At 36.6% G+C, this 19,564-nt stretch overlaps 1 protein-coding gene across 1 annotated transcript; it reads left to right on the forward strand.

Annotated features, from left to right (window-relative positions):
• Window positions 1-922: 922 nt before the first annotated feature.
• LOC138873738 (uncharacterized) lies at window positions 923-1,546 on the forward strand. Its single transcript, XM_070152214.1, has one exon. The coding sequence runs from the start codon at window positions 923-925 to the stop codon at window positions 1,544-1,546; it is 624 nt and encodes a 207-aa protein (XP_070008315.1).
• The last annotated feature ends 18,018 nt before the right edge of the window (window positions 1,547-19,564 follow it).

Raw genomic sequence — 19,564 nt, forward strand, 5'->3', positions numbered from 1 at the left:
GGTATCTTTTGTAATCTGTAAGACTCTAGAGCACGTGAACGGCGGTTTTGTTCCATTTTGAGTGATTTGTAGCTAGTTTAATACTGAGTCCTTAGTATCTTAGTTTGTAATCAAATTATATAGGTTATTCTTCATCTATTTCTCTGTTTTCTTCCATCATTATGAGTAGCTAGATCAATTAGCTAGGGTTGTGGCTCAACCCTAGTGTGGGTATTTGATGGTTCTTTTGTTTTAAGGTTTACTGTTTGTGGGTAGTTGATATTTGGACTGATTTGTGTTTTCCATGTTGAATTAGTGGGTGCAAACACGAATTTGTGCCTATTTGACTTGGGTTCTTCTTAATAAAGAGAGCTTGAGTCTAGGAAAATCAGTCCAACAAGGAATTGGGGTGTAATCAAGAGATTGATAGCCCTAATAGGGTTAAACCTAGAGATAGTAATACCCAACTTGAGCCGATATTGCTTGCACAATTTTGCCACCCAATTGGTCTTGAGAAAGTCAATTAGGGCAAAGTCACTAAAGATACCGAGAGGTATAGAGTGAGTAATTTCGTGCATTGGCTATATCGCAATCCCCAACATAACATCTTTGCCTTAGGCTTTAGATCCCATCAAGTATTTGCTTTGGAGAAAGTCACTTCCCTAGTGCCTCTTTAACTATTTAGAAAACCTTACAAGTATTTACTCTTAGTTTAATTTAGCATCTTAATTAGTATAAAATTAGAAGTAACAAACGAACAATTATGATGAGAAATGTAATTAAGAGCACTGCGCATTTCTAGCTTAGATAGGAATCCAATTCCCAATTCTAGCTCCCTGTAGATACGATCCCGACCATCTCGGGTAAAAGCTACATCGACCGCTCTTGCCACTTTGTAGTGGTGTAGGGTTGGAACTGATCAGGAGCCCAACTAAATTACACTATGACCGAGAAGGAGATACTGGCAGTGGTGTTTGCATTTGACAAATTCAGGTCATACCTGATAGGCTCGAATGTAATTGTTTACACTGAACATGCTGCTCTCAGGCACTTAATCGAGAAGAAGGAGTTAAAAATGCACCTGATTCAATGGGTGCTACTACTTCAAGAATTTAATTTGGAAATCTGTGACCGAAAGGGAACGGAGAACCAAGTAGCTGATCATTTGTCTAGGCTGGAAGGAGCTGAGAAGAAGATTGAGGTAGAAGAGATTCTGAAAATTTTCCCAGATGAACAACTATTAGCCACGAGTCTCGAGAAAGAACCATGGTATGTAGACATTGCAAACTACCTAGCGAGCGGTATTGTTCCTTATGATCTTTCCTCTGTTCAAAAGAAAAAGTTCTTTTGCGATTGTCGCATGTATTATTGGGATGAGCCTTATCTATTCAGGATTTGTATTGATAACATGATCCGGAGATGTATCCCCGAGATAGACCAGTCTTCTATTTCGCAGGCATGCCACGCTTCACCATATGGTGGGCACTTTGAAGGAGTGAGGACAGCTACAAAAGTCTTGGAGTCGGGCTTCTACTGGCCAACATTGTTCAAAGATGCACATCTATAGATAAAGGGGTGTGATGAGTGCCAACGAACCGGGAATATTTACCGCCGACATGAGATACCGATTAACCCAATTCAGGAGGTTAAAGTGTTTGATGTATAGGGGATCAACTTTATGGGGCCTTTTGTTAACTCATATGGAAACAAGTATATACTCGTCGCTGTGGACTACGTGTCCAAATGGGTGAAAGCTGCAACACTCCCTACAAATGATGCAAAGGGGGTAATTGGCTTTTTGAGAAAGAACATATTCACCCGATTTGGCACCCCCAAGGGGCACTCACTTTTGTAATCGAGCCTTGGCAAAGTTGTTGGAGAAGTATGATGTATGCCACAAGGTGGCCACCTCATATCATCTACAAACAAGGGGGCAAGTGGAAGTCTCGAACAGAGAAATAAAAAGCGTGTTGACTAAGACTGTGAATGCTACTAGAATAGATTGGGCGAGGAAGTTAGATGATGCACTTTGGGCTTATCAAACCGCTTTCAAAACACCAATCGGCATGTCTCCATAAAAGTTTGTGTTTGGGAAGGAGTGTCATTTACCAGTAAAGTTGGAGCAGAGAGCTTGGTGTGCATTGAGACAGTTAAATCTTGATATTGAAGCTGCGGGGAACAAGTAGAGTAACGGAGCTGCACAAGCTTGATGAGTTCAGATATCAAACTTTTGAGAGCATGAGATTATACAAGGAGAGAATGAAGATGATATATGATAGAAATATTATTGAGCGGAATTTTAAACCCGGAGATACGGTATTTATATACAACTCAAGACTAAAGTCATTTCCGGGCAAATTGAAATTATGATGGTTAGGGCCTTTTCGTGTGGTTGAAATTCACCCCACGGGTGCTGTAGAGATTGCTACGAGTAATGTCTCTCGCACATTCAAAGTCAATGGGCACAGACTAAAACATTATGTGGGCATGGATGAAGCAAAGGTAGTGTCAGTGACCCATTTGATCGAGCCTCTGAGATTGAGCATACTTTAAATGCGCTTATCTGCATCGTGCCACGATGTTAAATCAGGCGCTTCATGGGAGACAACCCATTGATCTGTTGTATTCGTCGTGCCACGACGTTAACTAAGGCATTTGGTGGGAGGCAACCCAATTCGTAGTTGATTTTTTGTGTAGTTAGAATTTTTCTTTGTATTTTTAGATACTAACAAGTTTGCAGGTGAGTTTGGGTGAGTCGAGCAAGGTTTAAACGTCGCACGAAGTCAGTAAAATGCTAGAGACAGACCGGCCTTAGGCTGGCGTCGCCTGGCTAAAGCCAAGCTCAGCAAGGCCTTAGGCTGGCATCGCTTGGATAAAGCTAGGGTCAGCTAGGCCTTAGGCTGGAGACACCTGGTTAACGCCAGGTAAGTAATTTTTTGCCCTCTTTAAATTATTTCGTCCTATTTTGGTCAACACACATATCATAAACATGCCTCACTCACTAAGACACTCTTCAAGCAAACCCTAACCTCACTTCCATCAACACACACCAATATCCACAAGAAATTTGACAAGCACACTAACACATTGCATAAATTGATTGTTCACACACACACAATCACCATCCACATAGAGGTCAAGCTTCATCTTTCTAGCCCTTCACACTCATCTGAATTTCTAAGTCAATCTACTCCTCACAAAGCTTCAATAGTATGATTCTATCTCTTGGTAACTTCGAGTTGGGTACATGTGTTGAGTGGTGGGTGTTCTTCATTATTGGTTATGCTTCATTGTTGCTTGTGTTTCATTAAGGGTGGTTGTTCTTCATGGTTTTATGGTGTTTGTATGACCCAATCCCATGAACCCCTTAGGAATGGTGCTGAGCTTTTGAAAATGTGTGGTAGTATGGAACCCGCAAGCCGATTTGGGAGGATAAGGAAATCCCTCGAGTCCATAACAACTCCTATAGCATTAGTGCTCGTCAAGTGTTCGATAAAATGCCTCAGTGGCATTCCTAGTCCCCTTTGGGGCCCGAGTCTCCGGGACTGGTAATCTAGTGCTATGTAAAAGTGCACCACATTAACCTCTTAAGTGTGGGATGGCTCACGGGTAGCCAAAGTATTGTTGTTTGATTCTAATATTAAGCAAAATGCGAGGTGAAGTCTTAGTATCCTTAGCAAGTTGGGGGAGCTTATTTATGTATTGTGTAATGTAGCATTAACTGACTATTGCTTGTTTGTGCAGGAACGAAGATGCCGCCAAGAAAAGACACAGGCAAGGGATGTTGATACCCAATTTTTCCTCAAACTATTTTTAAATTTGCATATATACCTTCAAAATCACTTTTTACTATAATTGGTATTTTTCCATAATTTACCATATTATTATCAATTATTTTTAAAATTTATTAGTACTTTATATCCAATAATTATTCATAAATTATATTACAAGTAATTTCAAAGTATTTCTTAGCTCAATATATCATTTTTAATCCTATTAGGATTTAATTATTTCACAAATTAGCCAATTTGGCATTGTTTGGCTATAATTACAATAATTTTGCAATTATAGCCTAATTGTACACTTTATGCTATTTTAATTCAATAATCAGTCATTTTATATTTTAAATATTAGTTAATTACCTTAATTTCACCTATTTAGCATTAATTTCATTTTATCTATTTATTAGCTATTTTTATTAATTATTTATCTAATTTTGATGGGTATTTAACAGTTAGCCATTCTTATTTAAATTATAGCCTAATTAAGTCTGGTCCAAATTAAATAACCCACCAGACCTCAATCCCAATACCCTATCCTACCCAGCCCAATCCCCATTCCATTTGAGTCATTGACTATTTTAAATCAACGGTCCATATCAGCCCCTTCCTAATTTAACCCCCTAATGACTACCCTCGTCTCTCATTTCCCCCCTCTCATTCTCTCTCAACCGGTTTCTCTATCCCCCTCTCTCTATCTCTGGTTCTCTCTAGAACCTTCTCTTCTCCCCTCCTCTCCGATGGACCCTGTCCACCTTTTCCGGCCACCTCCCTCATCGGAAACCATGGCCTCTCATCATCTCCTGGCCTATGCTTCACCCCATGCCGGTTTGACACTACCTTAAGGTCCTCAGGTGAACTTGGAGCGGTTCAACTCCTTCCCATGGTCCTTCATGCCATTTTTCGGCCACCTCTGGTTGTTCGAGTAAGATCTATGACTTTTCCAGCTAAAATCGTTAACATTTTAAGGTTTTCTCATCTTCCCTGGGTTCTCTGAAACCCTAACTCTTAAGATTTTCCGATTTCTTTTAGATCTGTCTTAGATCTGTGTATATTATGAGTGTTTGTTGTTCCCCTCAAAGGTTTTTCCGATTTTTCTAAATTAATTTTTCATCTTCAACTAGGGTTTTAACCCCTTTTTCGAAAAAACGCTTTTCTTCTGATTTTCTTTGGTATTAATCTACGACTCTCATTGTGTTTAAGCGTTCGTTTGAGCCTTCTCCTTTATCCGAGTTATTCTGTTGAAAACCTTAATGTTTCTTAAGTTTCTGAGTTCGTCTTGGGTGTTATGTTCAATTAATCTGTATATTTCTTATGAACGTTCTGTGAATTCCTGATTTATATGGTTTTTACCCTATGTGTGCTTATGCTAATTTCTCCTAAATTGGTATTATTCTCTATTTGTGGGCTTCAAATCCCTGTGATTGGTTCTTCATCGATCTTTCATGATATTCTCTACTGATTCTTGAGATATCCCTTTAATTAAGGCTGGTTTCCTGTTTATCCTTGCCTATAGCATGTTACTCCGCTCATGTGTGATATTTTCCTTTGATAAATATTGATCCCCTGTAATTAGAACCTCACTCGAGGATCTCCCTACTAATTTCCAGAATTTGAAATATCTCTTGCCTTATTTCTCTGGTTGATTCCGCTGTCAAACTAATATGTATATATTTTCCTTAAATAGGATTCTGAACTTGACCTTAATTGCATGCTCTATACCTATATTACACTTGTACTACTTCCTTATTGTGTTATAAGCAGCTTTACTTGATTCCTTTCCTTATTTTGCCACTGCTTCTTGCCGTTTGAGTATGATTCCTTAATTAAAGGAAGTCTGTATACTAAATTGATTCTAATTAACGTTTATTTCTATAATTACTGCTGAAGTATTATTTTTACCTTATTCTTCTACCCGCTTTCAAACTATATATACTCTATTCATTCATTAGCATAGGATACGAACAAAAAATCTGTTCAACTCTCTCTCACACACAACTAAAACTCTCGATTCTCTTTTCTGTGCTACTTACTACTATTCTAAGCTAGCCGGCTGCAAGCCAAGGCTAACTACTGCGCCTCTCCTATTTCTGCTTTGTGTTTTTACTTTCTTCACTTCACTGGTATGTTCTAATTCAGATTTCAGTCCGCAAACCAACATGTTTCTATTACTGTTACAATTCCTTGTATTCCTGATATGCTCTTATTTACTATTTTTATTGTTCAACATGCAATTAGGATCCTGAATTCCCTCTACATGTTAATTTATGCTTTACTTGTCAATGACCAGCATGTTTCTATACTTAGTACATGTTTCTTATGTGAATCCCCATGATTGATACGTTAGTTTGATCATGGTCTTAGTTGTTTGGTGTTGATATGTTAATCTAATCCAATACCCTACTCCCCCCCCCCATCCTCTGAACCTGTAGGAGTTTCTGATTGTGTGCTCGTATATGTTCTTGCCTGCTACATGTTTGCCCTCACATGCTCCATATTTGTCCCTCCAATCTCATTCCCTTGCTTGTGTTTGCTGGACTATTCTTGGTCCTTGGTGTGGGCTGACTTTGTTTTGGTTCTGAGATTGGTATGCATGCTCCTTCAAATTGTTTTCATCAATTAAACTTTGTCATATAACTATTCCAATTAAGTCTTTCTTTTCAAAACTGTTTCTTACTTACCTTTTTTCAAAACTGTTTTCTTACTTAAACTCTTCAAAACTATGTCGAGCACTCTCACTCTACTCTTAGACCACTAAGTTCTGCCCTTTTTGTATGAGCATTGCCTTGGGACCCTTGAGCTCCCTCTGAACTTTGACACATAAAAGCTGGCCTTTCCACACTGCACTTACTCTATCTTGGCTATAAAATCTGGGTGTGAGCACTGTCCGGGAGCCCTTGAGGTCCTTAGGGAACTCTGACACACCCGGATTATGAGAAAGGTTGTGAAACAATACTTGGCATTGAGGACCTGGAGACTTGGGCCTATTCTGTAGGCTCCTTATAATTAACTTCTTATTTTTTCTTTATTTTCAGTGATGTAATTCCTATTCAAAGGCCTGTAATAATTGTTTGTAAATGACTCTGGGGTTGGATAGCGAAAAGGGGTGGGTAATATACATGCTGTAGTATAATCCAGGATAGAAATCATGTTCCTAGATTTACTTTCTTTATGCGCAATAGCAGCCATGTTTAGGTACAACATGCCAAGCATGCCGTGCATTAGATATCATGCTATTTAGGATTTATATGTACTGTTTTTAGCATCTCATCCACACTTAGAAATCCTGTCTATAGGATAGATAATAATAATAAAATAAGCTTCTATTATGTGATTCTGCCCATGTAAATATGTTCTGAAATTTCATTCAGAAATCCTGCCTTAGGTTAAACGTGTTAACACAATTTGTTATTCATGCACTCACCATATTGCAACCATGCTCCGCACTTAGAAATCCTGCTTTAGGTAAACAATATCAAAACTGTCACTCCTGCCCATTTTGAAGTTGTGCATAATTTGATGTGCATTTAGAAATCCTGTTTAAGTTATTATGCATCATGCTGTATTAGACATCATGTTATAGGATCGCACTTATTCAATCACACTAGTCTAAATACAGATGTATAAACAGTCCTCCTGTTCTAAACAAACTGGTAATTAGTCTCTGGATGTTTGCAACATTTAGAATTGCATGCTATTAGGTATAACAACCTGGAATTATTAACAAATCTAAATAACTGCTACATATTATTTTATGCCTAGGCAAGCCTTAGGTAATCAACTTTAAAATAAAACCAGAACTGTCTTTGTGATTAGTGTTTAACTGTCAGCATGTTAAAATCAGTAGGTAAGCCTGATTAGGACTTCTTCTATGAGTTATGTAATAAATCTGACTCTGTTGTTATCACTTAGATATCATGCTTAGGATCTGAATTTAGACCTTAATTGTGTATGAGTCATGTTGTTTATGTGAACTATGTGTGGAGGTATATCTGGGCCTTTTATTTGTCTTTCATGCTCCCCTTTGATTGAAGTCCTATCTGTTTATTTTGTGTCACCTTAGTATTTTACCTTTAAACTTGAGGGTCTGCCTAGAACCCCTTTTTTATAGGATAAGAGTCTTAAATTCCTCCGGAACTGATAGGAAGGGACGGGTAACATCATGCAATAGGGGTCGAGACCAACCCTCGCTTTAATTACCTTCATGGGGTGGGAAAGGGTAGATATGGATATGATGATCGGTGCGTTAATACCACGTATAGCCCCTCTTTGAGGAGTGTCATACCGAGTATTGCATTGTTGTTATCCATATTATAAACAAACCTAGGATACCCCTTTACATTCACAAATATGCTTAGATTGTAATTATTTTCAAAATCTAGCTTTTCATAAACAACATACCTCCACAGACGAGGGATTGGTAAAAATGTTGTAGGCCAAAACATATCCATCCGAATGAGGCTATACAGGAACGAAATGTGAAAGCAAAGTACCTGGCTATTTGGAAAGGCATCCAGGATCTGAATCTGGGGTTAAGGTTTTTTTTAAGAACCAATGGGACATCAACCTCAACTTAGTAAGGGAATTCTATGCGGGATTTGATCCAAAAGACACTGAGGAGTTGGTGCCAATCCGTGGATGCTTGATTGATTTTTCAGCCAAGGCCATATGTATTTTTAGGTGCTCCAAATGTGCCTGTGGAACCACTGGAGCAATTCATTCGCAAGCCTACTTGTGAAGAGCTGAGGCACACGCTCTATAGGGTCAACTCTACTGCTGTATGAGTTCGGGACAAGGACACACATCATCACAAGAGGTTCCCCAAAAAGAAGATGAAGGCGGAGGCGCAGGTGTGGCTCAAGTTGATAAATGCACGGCTCCTGCCGTGCAATCATGACACGCTTATAAGCCCTGTGAGGATCTGTGTGCTATATTTCCTTATGACAGGGAAGCGGGTAAATGTGGGTCACCTGATATGCCACCAGATAGCACAAGTGAGAACGAGTAAAATGATCGACCGAATGCCATTTCCTAATTTCCTGACTCGGTTCCTATTGCATGAGGGGGTTGAGGTAGAGCCTGAATTTGACCATACTATTGATCAGCTCATCCAGCAAATCGATATCACTAACCTCCGACTGAGAGGCGAGGATGGGACACTGACAGGTGCTAAGCGCAATGCATGTAATGACAGCTTCATAGCCCATCTTTATGGGATGATGGATCTACAGCTGCGGATAGGGGGTCGCCCGGCCACAGCTGAGGAGAGGACTAATTTAGAGTTGTGATATTCGCTTAATGCTCATGCTCAGCAGCTAGTTAGTGCAGGAGAGGGATTCACACTCCCCGCCGATGAAGATGTCAACACATCGGAGCAGTCTAAGGCTGAGCCAATGCGGTCAGATGATGAGGGAGATGGTAATGATGAATAGGACTAACATGATGAGGAGTGGAGAGCGTTTGAGGATGACGATGTTGTTTGACCAGGGAGTCTCTTGCACCCTGCTCTTTTTATCTTTGTCGTATCTAATTATATATGCACTGAGGACACTGCATGATTTAAGTGTGGGGCGAGAACTTGTAATTATTGTTAGTTGTTAGCATTGATTTTGTTTTTATTGTTATTGTGTTTTTTTGTTAGTAGTAGAAATTAGTAGTTGTTAGATTGTTTTTATTTTTTGAATTTGCTAGGATTGTTTTGTTTTTAGGCAGAAATTAAATTTAAAAAAAAAACAAAAAAAAAACAGAAAAAAAACAAAACAAAAATAGGTTGGACTTTTCCCGATGAGGGATCTCGTAGATAGTTTTCTTGAGGGAAAAAAGTCTAAAAAAATACCAAAAAGATTTTTTTTTAGGTATTGTAGTAATTCCCCCTTGATTTTTCTTTGGGCTGCGGTTCTTTTTCAAGTGTTTTTAGTTGAACTGGGTATAGGTAGTTTTAATTTTTAGGAGTAGAAATCACGTGGCTAAGCACTTAATCGCAACAATATCTCTGAGCTTGGTGATGCCTTGAGATATTCAGTACTCTGGTTGAGACGCTTAGGCTCAATTTTTGACTTTAGGATAAATACCTTAAATCGTGGATTCTTAAATTTGCTTAACTGCTTTGACTGGAGTGTCGTGATAGAACCAATTCTGAATGAGTTATGTGTCATGTCTGTGTGAGTTCTGCATGTATTTTGTGCATTGCATTTGATGTCTAGAACTTGCCCCTTGTGTGTGCAAAACGAAATAGTAGTATTGTTCAGTCTGAGAAGTGATATAGGCAGTTTTTTGTTAAGTCAGTTTTACATAAAGTACCCACCTAAATGTTATGTATCGTAGTTAACCTCTTTGAGCCTATAATCTTATTTATTTGATAACCACATTACAAGATGTACCCCTTTGTTTGAATCAACTGTATATTTGAACCTTGTCACCTCTCGTAAGAACTTGAATTGTGATAAATTATAAAAAAAAGCTAAAGTGTGGGGTGGTGGGTTGGCTTTTGAGTGAAACAATAAAATCAGGAGAAAGGTGCACCGGACGAACAAAAAATGTGTCAATAAAAGCCATTTGGATGGGAAAAAAACAAAGAAGAAGAAAGAAAAAAGAAAAAATAAATAAATGAATATATATATATATATATATATATATATATATATATATATATATAAGTAAGTCCTGATGGTGGTGGCTTTTGATGTAGTGGTGCTTAAAGAAGTAGGGGTAAAATATAGTAAAGTTAAGGTGGAATCTTGGTTTGACATAAATAAGGGATTGAAGGTTGAAGTATTTATATTAAAGTGCTTAAAGGAGGTGTAGTCACTTATACCCAAATGTATCGTACCCGACCCGCAACCTACATTACAACCAATAAAAGTCCTATTTGATCTTAGACTGAATGAATTCGATTAATGAAGTATTACACTAAGGGCAAGCTTATGATACGTCATTTGGGGCATATGAATGTTATTTCTGAGAGCGAGTGAATTTTTCCTATCTTGAGTTCCTACGTTATTAAAATTCAAGGTGTGTGGAACTAAGCTCTTTGATTGGGTGAGGGCACATGATTCATAAAGGAAAGATAATGTTGTTGACTTCCATGTTAGAGTAAGTAAGTGGATTGTGAATAAAGTATGGTATTTGTGAGTCGATTTTTGAGGCGAGGATGTCACGCCTTTGTGCTTAAACTATTTTAAAGATTCTTGGTATAATAAGTTAATGGAATTGCTTAATAGGTTGCATCCATAAGTGTAGCTTGATTGCTCGAGGACGAGCAAATGTTTAAGTGTGGGGTATTGGTGTGTGGCTATAATTCATGGTTTTTGCAGATTATATGCTTTGCATTTTACATACTTTAATGTTAAAATACACTTTATTTGAGCGTAATGGAGGCTATTTTATGTGTAGGTGCATCGAAAATGAAAGTAGACCTAAAGGGATGCTTAAACATCGAAAGTGTGCTCGAGAACGGTGAAAAGGAGAAGCCGGGCAAAAGCCAGCTCGACCAGGCTTTATCTAGGTGAGGCTAGCTTAAAGCCTAACTAGGATTTATCCAGGTGAGGCCAGCTTAAAGCCTGGCCTAAGCTGGCGTTATCTAGGCGAGGCCAACTTAAAGCCAGGCCTAGGCTGGCGTTATCCAGGCGACGCCAGGCCTAACGCCAGGCCCAGTCTGTGTTTTGAAGGTTTTAAGTGTTTTCCGGTTTGACTATAAGTTAACCTGCACGTTTAGGGCTTGTCCCAAACATATAAATAGAAATGCCACTTTGAAGGACTTTTGCAACCGAAGGCAAGAATAGCTCGTGGAACACTACTTGGGAGTTGGATTCATTGATTTCTACATCTCTTTATCCTTACTCTGTAATTTAATTATGCAAATTACTTTGGATATTCGTACTATGAGTATGAGTAGTTAAACTCATAATCTAGGGTTGTGATGGAATCTATTGAAGGATGATTTTCTCGTTATGTTAATATAGATTTACCATAGTATTATCTCTATTTGTTCAACTATATGTTTATTGATGTTGCTTGAAGGGCCCTCAATTAGTTGTTCCTATTTAGTGTGCATTACTCGGGAGAGAGTGCATATTTAGATAATTGTTAAATATCATCACTCCTAACGTATATGATGGATCAATACGAAGGGTTTAAAGGTGGAATTAGAGATAACGAAACATTGGGTGCGATCTAAGTGAGCTGTACGTAAAGTTAGCTAGCGTAATTCCGAAGAATGTGTCTAGTATATTGTTGTAATTACTCGGGAGAGAGTTACGACAATCAGAGTGCTCATGATCGATAGAGAAGACTTAGGAAAATTTATAGCAAACATAGCGGAAAAGATTCTGACAATAGGGGAAGTCAGAACCTTAGATCATTCTCACTCTTGCTTACAAACCGTTTATAGCTAGTTCTTAATTACTACGTATTTATTACGTAATATTTAGTTAATAAACATCCAATTTGTTACTCAAATATCTCTAAAGATTGAATACGTGAATTTCTGTGAGTCCAATAAATGTGATTGATAGGTTCCCTGTGAGATTTGACTCCGAACTTGTTAACCGGAATATATTTGCAGCGATCGCTTTGTCCTTTTTATAAGGCATAGTTGTGCGTGATCATATATTTATTAACAAAATAAATATATAAATAAATAGATTATATCAAGTAATATATTTTATCTTCTAAGTTACTAGTAAAAAGTTTTAAATGACAATAATATAACAGCACCTTCGCACAGTAGAAGTATAGAAGTTAATGCTCTTTAATTATAGTCAAATCAAGTCAAAAATTGTATATTTGTTTATTTTCATTGCCGGAAAATTGGATAAGCCAGTGGACAAAATTATTTATTATCAGTAGTAACGATGGGAGATAGTAAGTATTTATAAATTTTATTGAGGTGTATATAAATTAGTCCGAACATTACAATTATAAAGAAAAAACAACATTGAATAAGCCAATGCAGAAAAAACAAAAAGGCATCGTTCAAGAGGATTCGAAGATATATATGCAGCCTCAAAAGTCTCCTTTGTAACACGAGCGGCCATGACGGTTGCTACGTCGTTATACACACGTCTTTCTTTTCATGTGGCCATGTCTTGGTCCTCCTTTCTTTCTTTCTTTTTTTGTCGCATAGTGCGATACGCCTACTCTTTTATTTTATCCAATAAAGACAAAAGTAAATGAACAATTTAAAAAAAAATGAAAATATCTTGTCAGAATATTGTTATTGGGTCGGCTCACCCATAAAAAATGTTGATTACCCTATTATCTCATTAGCTTATGTTCCTTCTAAACTCTAGTTAGAACATATAAATTTACTATAGTAATGGAAAAGACATATTTTTTCACCAAAATGTGTCTGTTAGAGTTTGTACGAGAGAATTACGTATATATCTGCGTCTCAGAAGAGGATATCAAGGCCGTGGAAACAAGAAAATTCAATTGTCTTGTGTGGGTTCCCAAAGACCGGCAAATCAATTCATACTTGTATTTGATCCACTTCATCAAGGAGAAACCAGTATATATTCTAAACTAGTATTCACATTTAAATACGTCAATATCTTACTACTAACATGGATTATGTCATTACTCATTACGTTAACATCTTACTGGAATCGCCTGATAGCGATTGATTAGGAATGTTGCCCTTTGTCCAATTTGCAAAGTAACCCGGCCTTTTACCAGGTGAAAGATCTTTTTTCTACTTTAATAATTTGGTCATTAAATTCTGTGAGGTTATAAGGAAAGCTAACCTTTAAACTTTACCATACGCGAATGGAATAAATAGTCTTATTCCTTCTAATTCATGAAATGATTTGGATGGTACACATGAGAGTCTTCTCATATACTACTACTTTCTTCCAAAAATCGTTAGTCCTAACTCATCTTTTGAGCCCAATGATGATTAGCGGAACTTTTTAGGGCCCGTTGGCCATACAAAGTTTTCACTTTTTTCCGGAAATTTTTTACTTTTTTTCGGATTAAGTGTTTGGACAAAAAAAATTTAAATTTTACTTAAAATTAAATTTCGAAATTTTTCAAAATTTTTCAAAATGCCAAAAGACTGTGTTCAAAATTTCACTTCAAAACATTCACAAAAATTCTAAAATGACTCCAAATTGTATTCATGTCCAAATATACAACTCAAAATTTCAAATGCCATTTTTACTTGAAATTAAATTTCTCCTTTTTTCGGAAGTTCACAATTCTTATGTCCAAACGCTCACTTAGTTTCGAACCGTCAATCATGACCATTGTAGGGTGGGATGTATGAGAAAAAATATTTATCTATTTAAGATCACTTGCATTAGTCCAAAATTCATTTAAGCACTCCGCTTCTCTAGCTGCCAAATAAATACCACGCTTAATAGAAGTCTCCAAGTTATAACTCTACAAACTGTGAAGTTAATCTCTGCAAATAAGGAAATTAATTTCCTTTATGACAATGATTTTAAATTCATTATTTAGAAGGCTTAATACGTAATTTACCTTCAAACTTGTAGTCAAGTCGAGGCAATAGGTTCGTTTGCAACGCGCTATCAGTATGTGCACTAAATCCGAAAGAGACGAAACGACGCCCATCCTTGGAGAGGAATAGAACTTGTACAGATTACTGACATCAAAGTCTCGATTGTACACGAGTGGCCATTATAGTTGCTACGTCGCTAGAAACTCTTTGTTTTCATATGCCCATGTTTTGTTTTTATTAATGTCTTCTGCGATTCTGGGCAATCTATATTTTAGTAAATGTAGACGCACGAAAGATCTAAAAAAATTCTGACGAAAAAAACTGGACCTAAAAAGAAAAAATGAACCTTACTTCTAATTGTTTGGACCGAAAAATCAGGTGTCATGCGAAAGCTAGCAAAGCAAACCTTCGACGACGATAAATTCAATAACAAAAGAGAAATATACCAAAAGAGACACAAATATTTAACATGATTCGGTCAATTGACCTACGTCCACGGTGGAGATGAGCAATCCATTATATATAAAAAAGAGTACAAAATATCGAGAGAACAACCTCACGAAGAGGTAAACACAAGTGATACACTAACACTTGTCCCGTAAAGTTCTCCCCCTAAACAAGATTCTCAAGCCCTCTATGACTACATTGTGGATGCTACTGAATGAGAGGGATGGATCCTCAATTTATAGAAGTCGAAACATTTTCCTACAAGAAAAAAGACTAGCCAAATATGGAAGATTTGTAATTTCGTTCTACAAGAAGAAAAACTCAATTAAGATAAACATGTTGCTCTTTCCTTCAACAAATAGAAAAATAAAATATCGTAAGAAAATTATGACAAACACCTAACACTAATTTGGGTAATTCAATTTGCAAGAATGACCTCTATAAGCCGTGGGCTTGAACTTTTTTATCCACTTAACAAAATCTTTAAAATATGACTTTTATTGCCATCGAATGTAAGTCGTAAACATTAATTAATTTTACCTATGAGACAGGAGTTTGGGACATTTCAATACGTGAACCTGCTCAATTGGCCACAAGTTCTGCCTCATAAGCAAAATTTGTCCTTGGCACTCAATTATTCACAACTCAATGTGTTGGATTATGGGTTTTTGGGTCGCTTCATGTGGGTTGACCCGACCCGGTTAGGAGAGATAAGTGAGAGGGATTAAGAGAAGTTATCACTAAATCACAAACTCCCACTAAAGTGAATGTGCAAAAATGGGAGTAGTGGATTATCTTCCTTAACCGCTATTACTCTGCTTATTTATGTTAAAAAGAAAACACGGAACTTTTTTAAGCGTAGAAATTTTCTTTCTGACTAATTCTCTCCACACGAAAAACACACACAAGTTATGTCATTTAATTGATGCAAAATTAACTTTGTTTCCTATTGATTCAAATTCCATTTGGAAGCAATTTTTTTGATAGCAAATACAACGATTTTCGCTACGCGTAACAAGATACACACAATTTGTTGTTCTTGCTTTGGAATTTAGACGAACACAATGCAATTGAAACTTCTGCCTAATATGCAACACATTACGATATTTTTGCTGATTGTAGCTTGTTGAAATGTCTAACTCTTGCCTTATCAACTGAAGGATTGAAATACTCAAGAATGATTTAGGCACAAGCAAGAAATTTAGCAAAAGCTATATAGAAAAAATTTATTAAACTAGGGAGAGAACTTAGTAGGAGGGGTTTTCACAATTCATAAACTCTTGAATCTCTCTACAGCGTAGCTACCTCTCCACAATGGAAATATGTAGTAGCACCCCTTTTATAATACTACAAAACAAATACCTATTCCAATATAACATTGGTAAACAAATCCTAATAAGACATGAATTAAATAAACTATCAAATATCAAATCCTAGACAACTTAAGAATACTAATTAATCTTGATTTACTTTCCAACAGCCTCCCTTAAACCAAGATCTTCAAACTTGATCATGCCATGAGTAACATCAAGCCTTGTAGAAGTCAAGTACTTTAGATTCTCCACCAATTCTCTAAAATATGTTGCATTAATAAAATCACGAGTGCATCTTTAGTCAACTTCAATTTATCTTGAATATTGCTCATATATGATTTGTCTTTACTCATGGTAAATCCCTTCAAAACAACATCAATATAATTTTCCATTACTTTGAAATCATCGAATTCTCCGGTTGCCTTGTAGTTAAACTTGTATGCCCATTCAACTCCAATTGAACATTTTTTTCTTGTAGAGTAATGCCACCAATAGATATTTCGTCTTGCTCCTTGAAACATGTAATCTCGAACAATGACACAAAATTTATTTTATCTTCGATATCTATAATCATGCGTTGTTGTGGTTCTGGACCCCAAGCTATTTCTGCCTCAAACTTGGGTGGATCATTAGAAACTTTCTCTTGATGAACCATGTTGCTTCTTTCATTATTCGGTTCATCTTCAATACCATCAAATAATTTTTCTTTTGAAATACTAACCTCATTTGGGCTGGCATCCCTTGCAACTAAATCATCCTTTTTATCAATCGAATGAATTTTTGAAAGATCAATTTGAATATCATTTGACTTTCTTTTGCATTCAATATAATCTCTTTTACAACAAAAATTGCATGTACCTTCTATTCTTTTGTCCTCTATATCTGAATTTTGGCCTTCTTGATTTATCTCCGCCGGATTTGATGTGTCTTCTTTTTCTTTTGGTTGATCATCCTTTTCTCGTGATGCCTCCTCCAATGTCTCATCTTTTTATTGATTCAGTGATCTCTCATATGTTACAATTCACCTTCTAAATCATCAAGTCCGAGAGTGCTAAGATCTTTGGTAGCTTCAAGAATAACTTTCTTGTTGCTAAACTTTAAACTTAGAGACTGCAATACTTTTTCAACAATTTTAACAATATCCAATACTTCTCCATTGATTCTTAGACCATTGACTATTTCTTCAATTCTTGTAAAAAATTCTTTGACAAACTCTGTTGGTCCCATATGAGCCAACTCAAATTGACTCCTAAACTCTTGCAGTTTCTCCTTTTTATGTCAACAACTTTTCGATATGATTTCACCAAGATTGCCCAAGCCTCTTTTGATGACTTTGCATACAAATATTTTTTAGATATATATAAATCGACTTTGATGGCGAGATAGTAGCGTGGCTTATAATCTAAATGTATTTTCTTCTCCAATTGCGTAGCTGCATCACCCGTCAACGTTGTGCCTTCTAGGAGTTCCTTAAATCCTTCATCAATGATGGACCATAATTAAATATCCTTAAAAAAATTCTTCATATGTTGATACCATGTTTCAAAATTATTTTTGCCCTCAAACACAAAAATAGGACAATTAGGTAATAGACAATCCATTTTTTTGGATCTCCTACCGGCTCTGACCGAATCTCATACAGGCTCTGATACCAATTTGAAGGATTGAAATACCCCAAGAACGATTTAGGCATAAGCAAGAAATTTAGCAAAAGTTATATAAAAGAAATTTATTAAACTACGGAGAGAACTTGATAGGAGGGTTTTTCACAACTCATAAACTCTTGAATCTCTCTACAGCGCAGCTACTTCTCCACAAGGAAAAATGTGTAGTAGCACCCATATTTATAATACTACAAAACAAAAACATATTCCAATATAAAATTGATAAACAAATCCTAATAAGACATAAATTAAATAAACTACCAAATATTAAATCCTAGACAACTTAAAAATACTAATAAATCTTGGTTTAATTTCCAAGATCAACAAAACTAACTTATGTGCATGTTACAACTAGAACCTATGCCTGATAGGCAACAAAGGTAATTGTTGAATGGTGTCAAAATTCAAGACCACCCTTCATCGTGTCCTTTTTCTGCAATTTCTACCCTAATATTTTGTTGTGTACCATTATTAGTCATAATAACGTTTAAATCATGCAAATAAGAATAGCCTAAAAGAGGTTGATTGCGAGTTTTAGCCTTTGTGCAAAGTAACCCTTTAGCAAGTGGAAAAGAGGAGATGTTTTGGTACTTTGTTAAAGATTTCAGAAGATTATGAAAGCTGACAGCTAGACTAAATCATAACCCTCATGACATAAATAGTCCAATCTTTCCTCATTCATTGAGGAGAGTTAAAATGGTACGCATGAGAGTACTTTCCGTATTTCTACGGCTCTACCTAATTACTGCACACACTTTCCCAAATTTCCTAACTAATCAATCATTTGATGCTAATGATGATTAGTGGAAATTTTCGTGAAGATATGTCTATCACCGAGAAGGACCATTTCCTTTTTCTGTCTATGCTTCATTCACGTTGATTATACGTTGAGTTTGTCTAAAGTTCAATTAATTATAAAAACGTATAGAAAAAAAATTCAAGAATACCTATAGGAGGCAAAATAATTATCTTACTACCTACTAGCATGTTCATTAAGCAAGTCAAGCCAAACCAAGTCAAGCTGTCAAACCTGGGGAGGTGTGGTTGGCACCCGGTGCCGCACTGGCCCAAGCGAACCACTCTACAACTTCTTTTTTTTCTTTTTTTTCTTTGTAACTATCATGGGCCAACATGGCCACAACTTGTAATGTATAACTATAGGTGGGCAACACTGTATTACTGAACGATTTTTCTTAAAACATGAATATATATGGACCGTCAAGACCTCTGACATATTGTACAAACCGAACCTCTGTCTACAAAGCCTCTAAGATTATTCGACATCAAATGGGATAGGGTACCGGGCTACCCATAAGTCTGTAAAAAAACTCTGACACGATGACTCATAGACTCGGCTCCACTCCGAATGAGGTGGAGTCTTACCGATCCTTCGTTGAATGCAAATCTCGTCTACTGTGAGGGCTCGTCAAACTAATTGATTATACCTGTAGGCATGAATGCAGCGTCCCCAACAAAAGGACGTCAGTACGAATAATGTACCGAGTATGTAAGGCGGGGTTGAAATATAATAGTAAGTCAACATTAATTAAGGACGTGGAAGAAACATGGAGTAGATAATTCATCCTGTAAGTCTGGATAGCTCTGTAAATCATGAAATATTTATAGTGTCATGCATATACATGTAAATGTCATGTAATGCATAGGTCTGTACGTACATAACATCATCAAGCCTCTGAGGGCATCCCATCATATCATCTCGGCCACTGTGGGCAAAATCATCAACGTATATCAACTGATCAAGTGGTGGTACGCATATAACGCCGTAACCTTTTTCCATATCCCATATATATATATATATATATATATATATATATATATATATATATATATATATATACGCGTATATAACGCCGTTTGAGTCATAATTTTGACATTGTGGGCAACATCATCATCATATATCAG

This window comes from Nicotiana sylvestris, chromosome 7, assembly GCF_000393655.2.
Source record: "Nicotiana sylvestris chromosome 7, ASM39365v2, whole genome shotgun sequence".
NCBI lineage: Eukaryota > Viridiplantae > Streptophyta > Magnoliopsida > Solanales > Solanaceae > Nicotiana > Nicotiana sylvestris.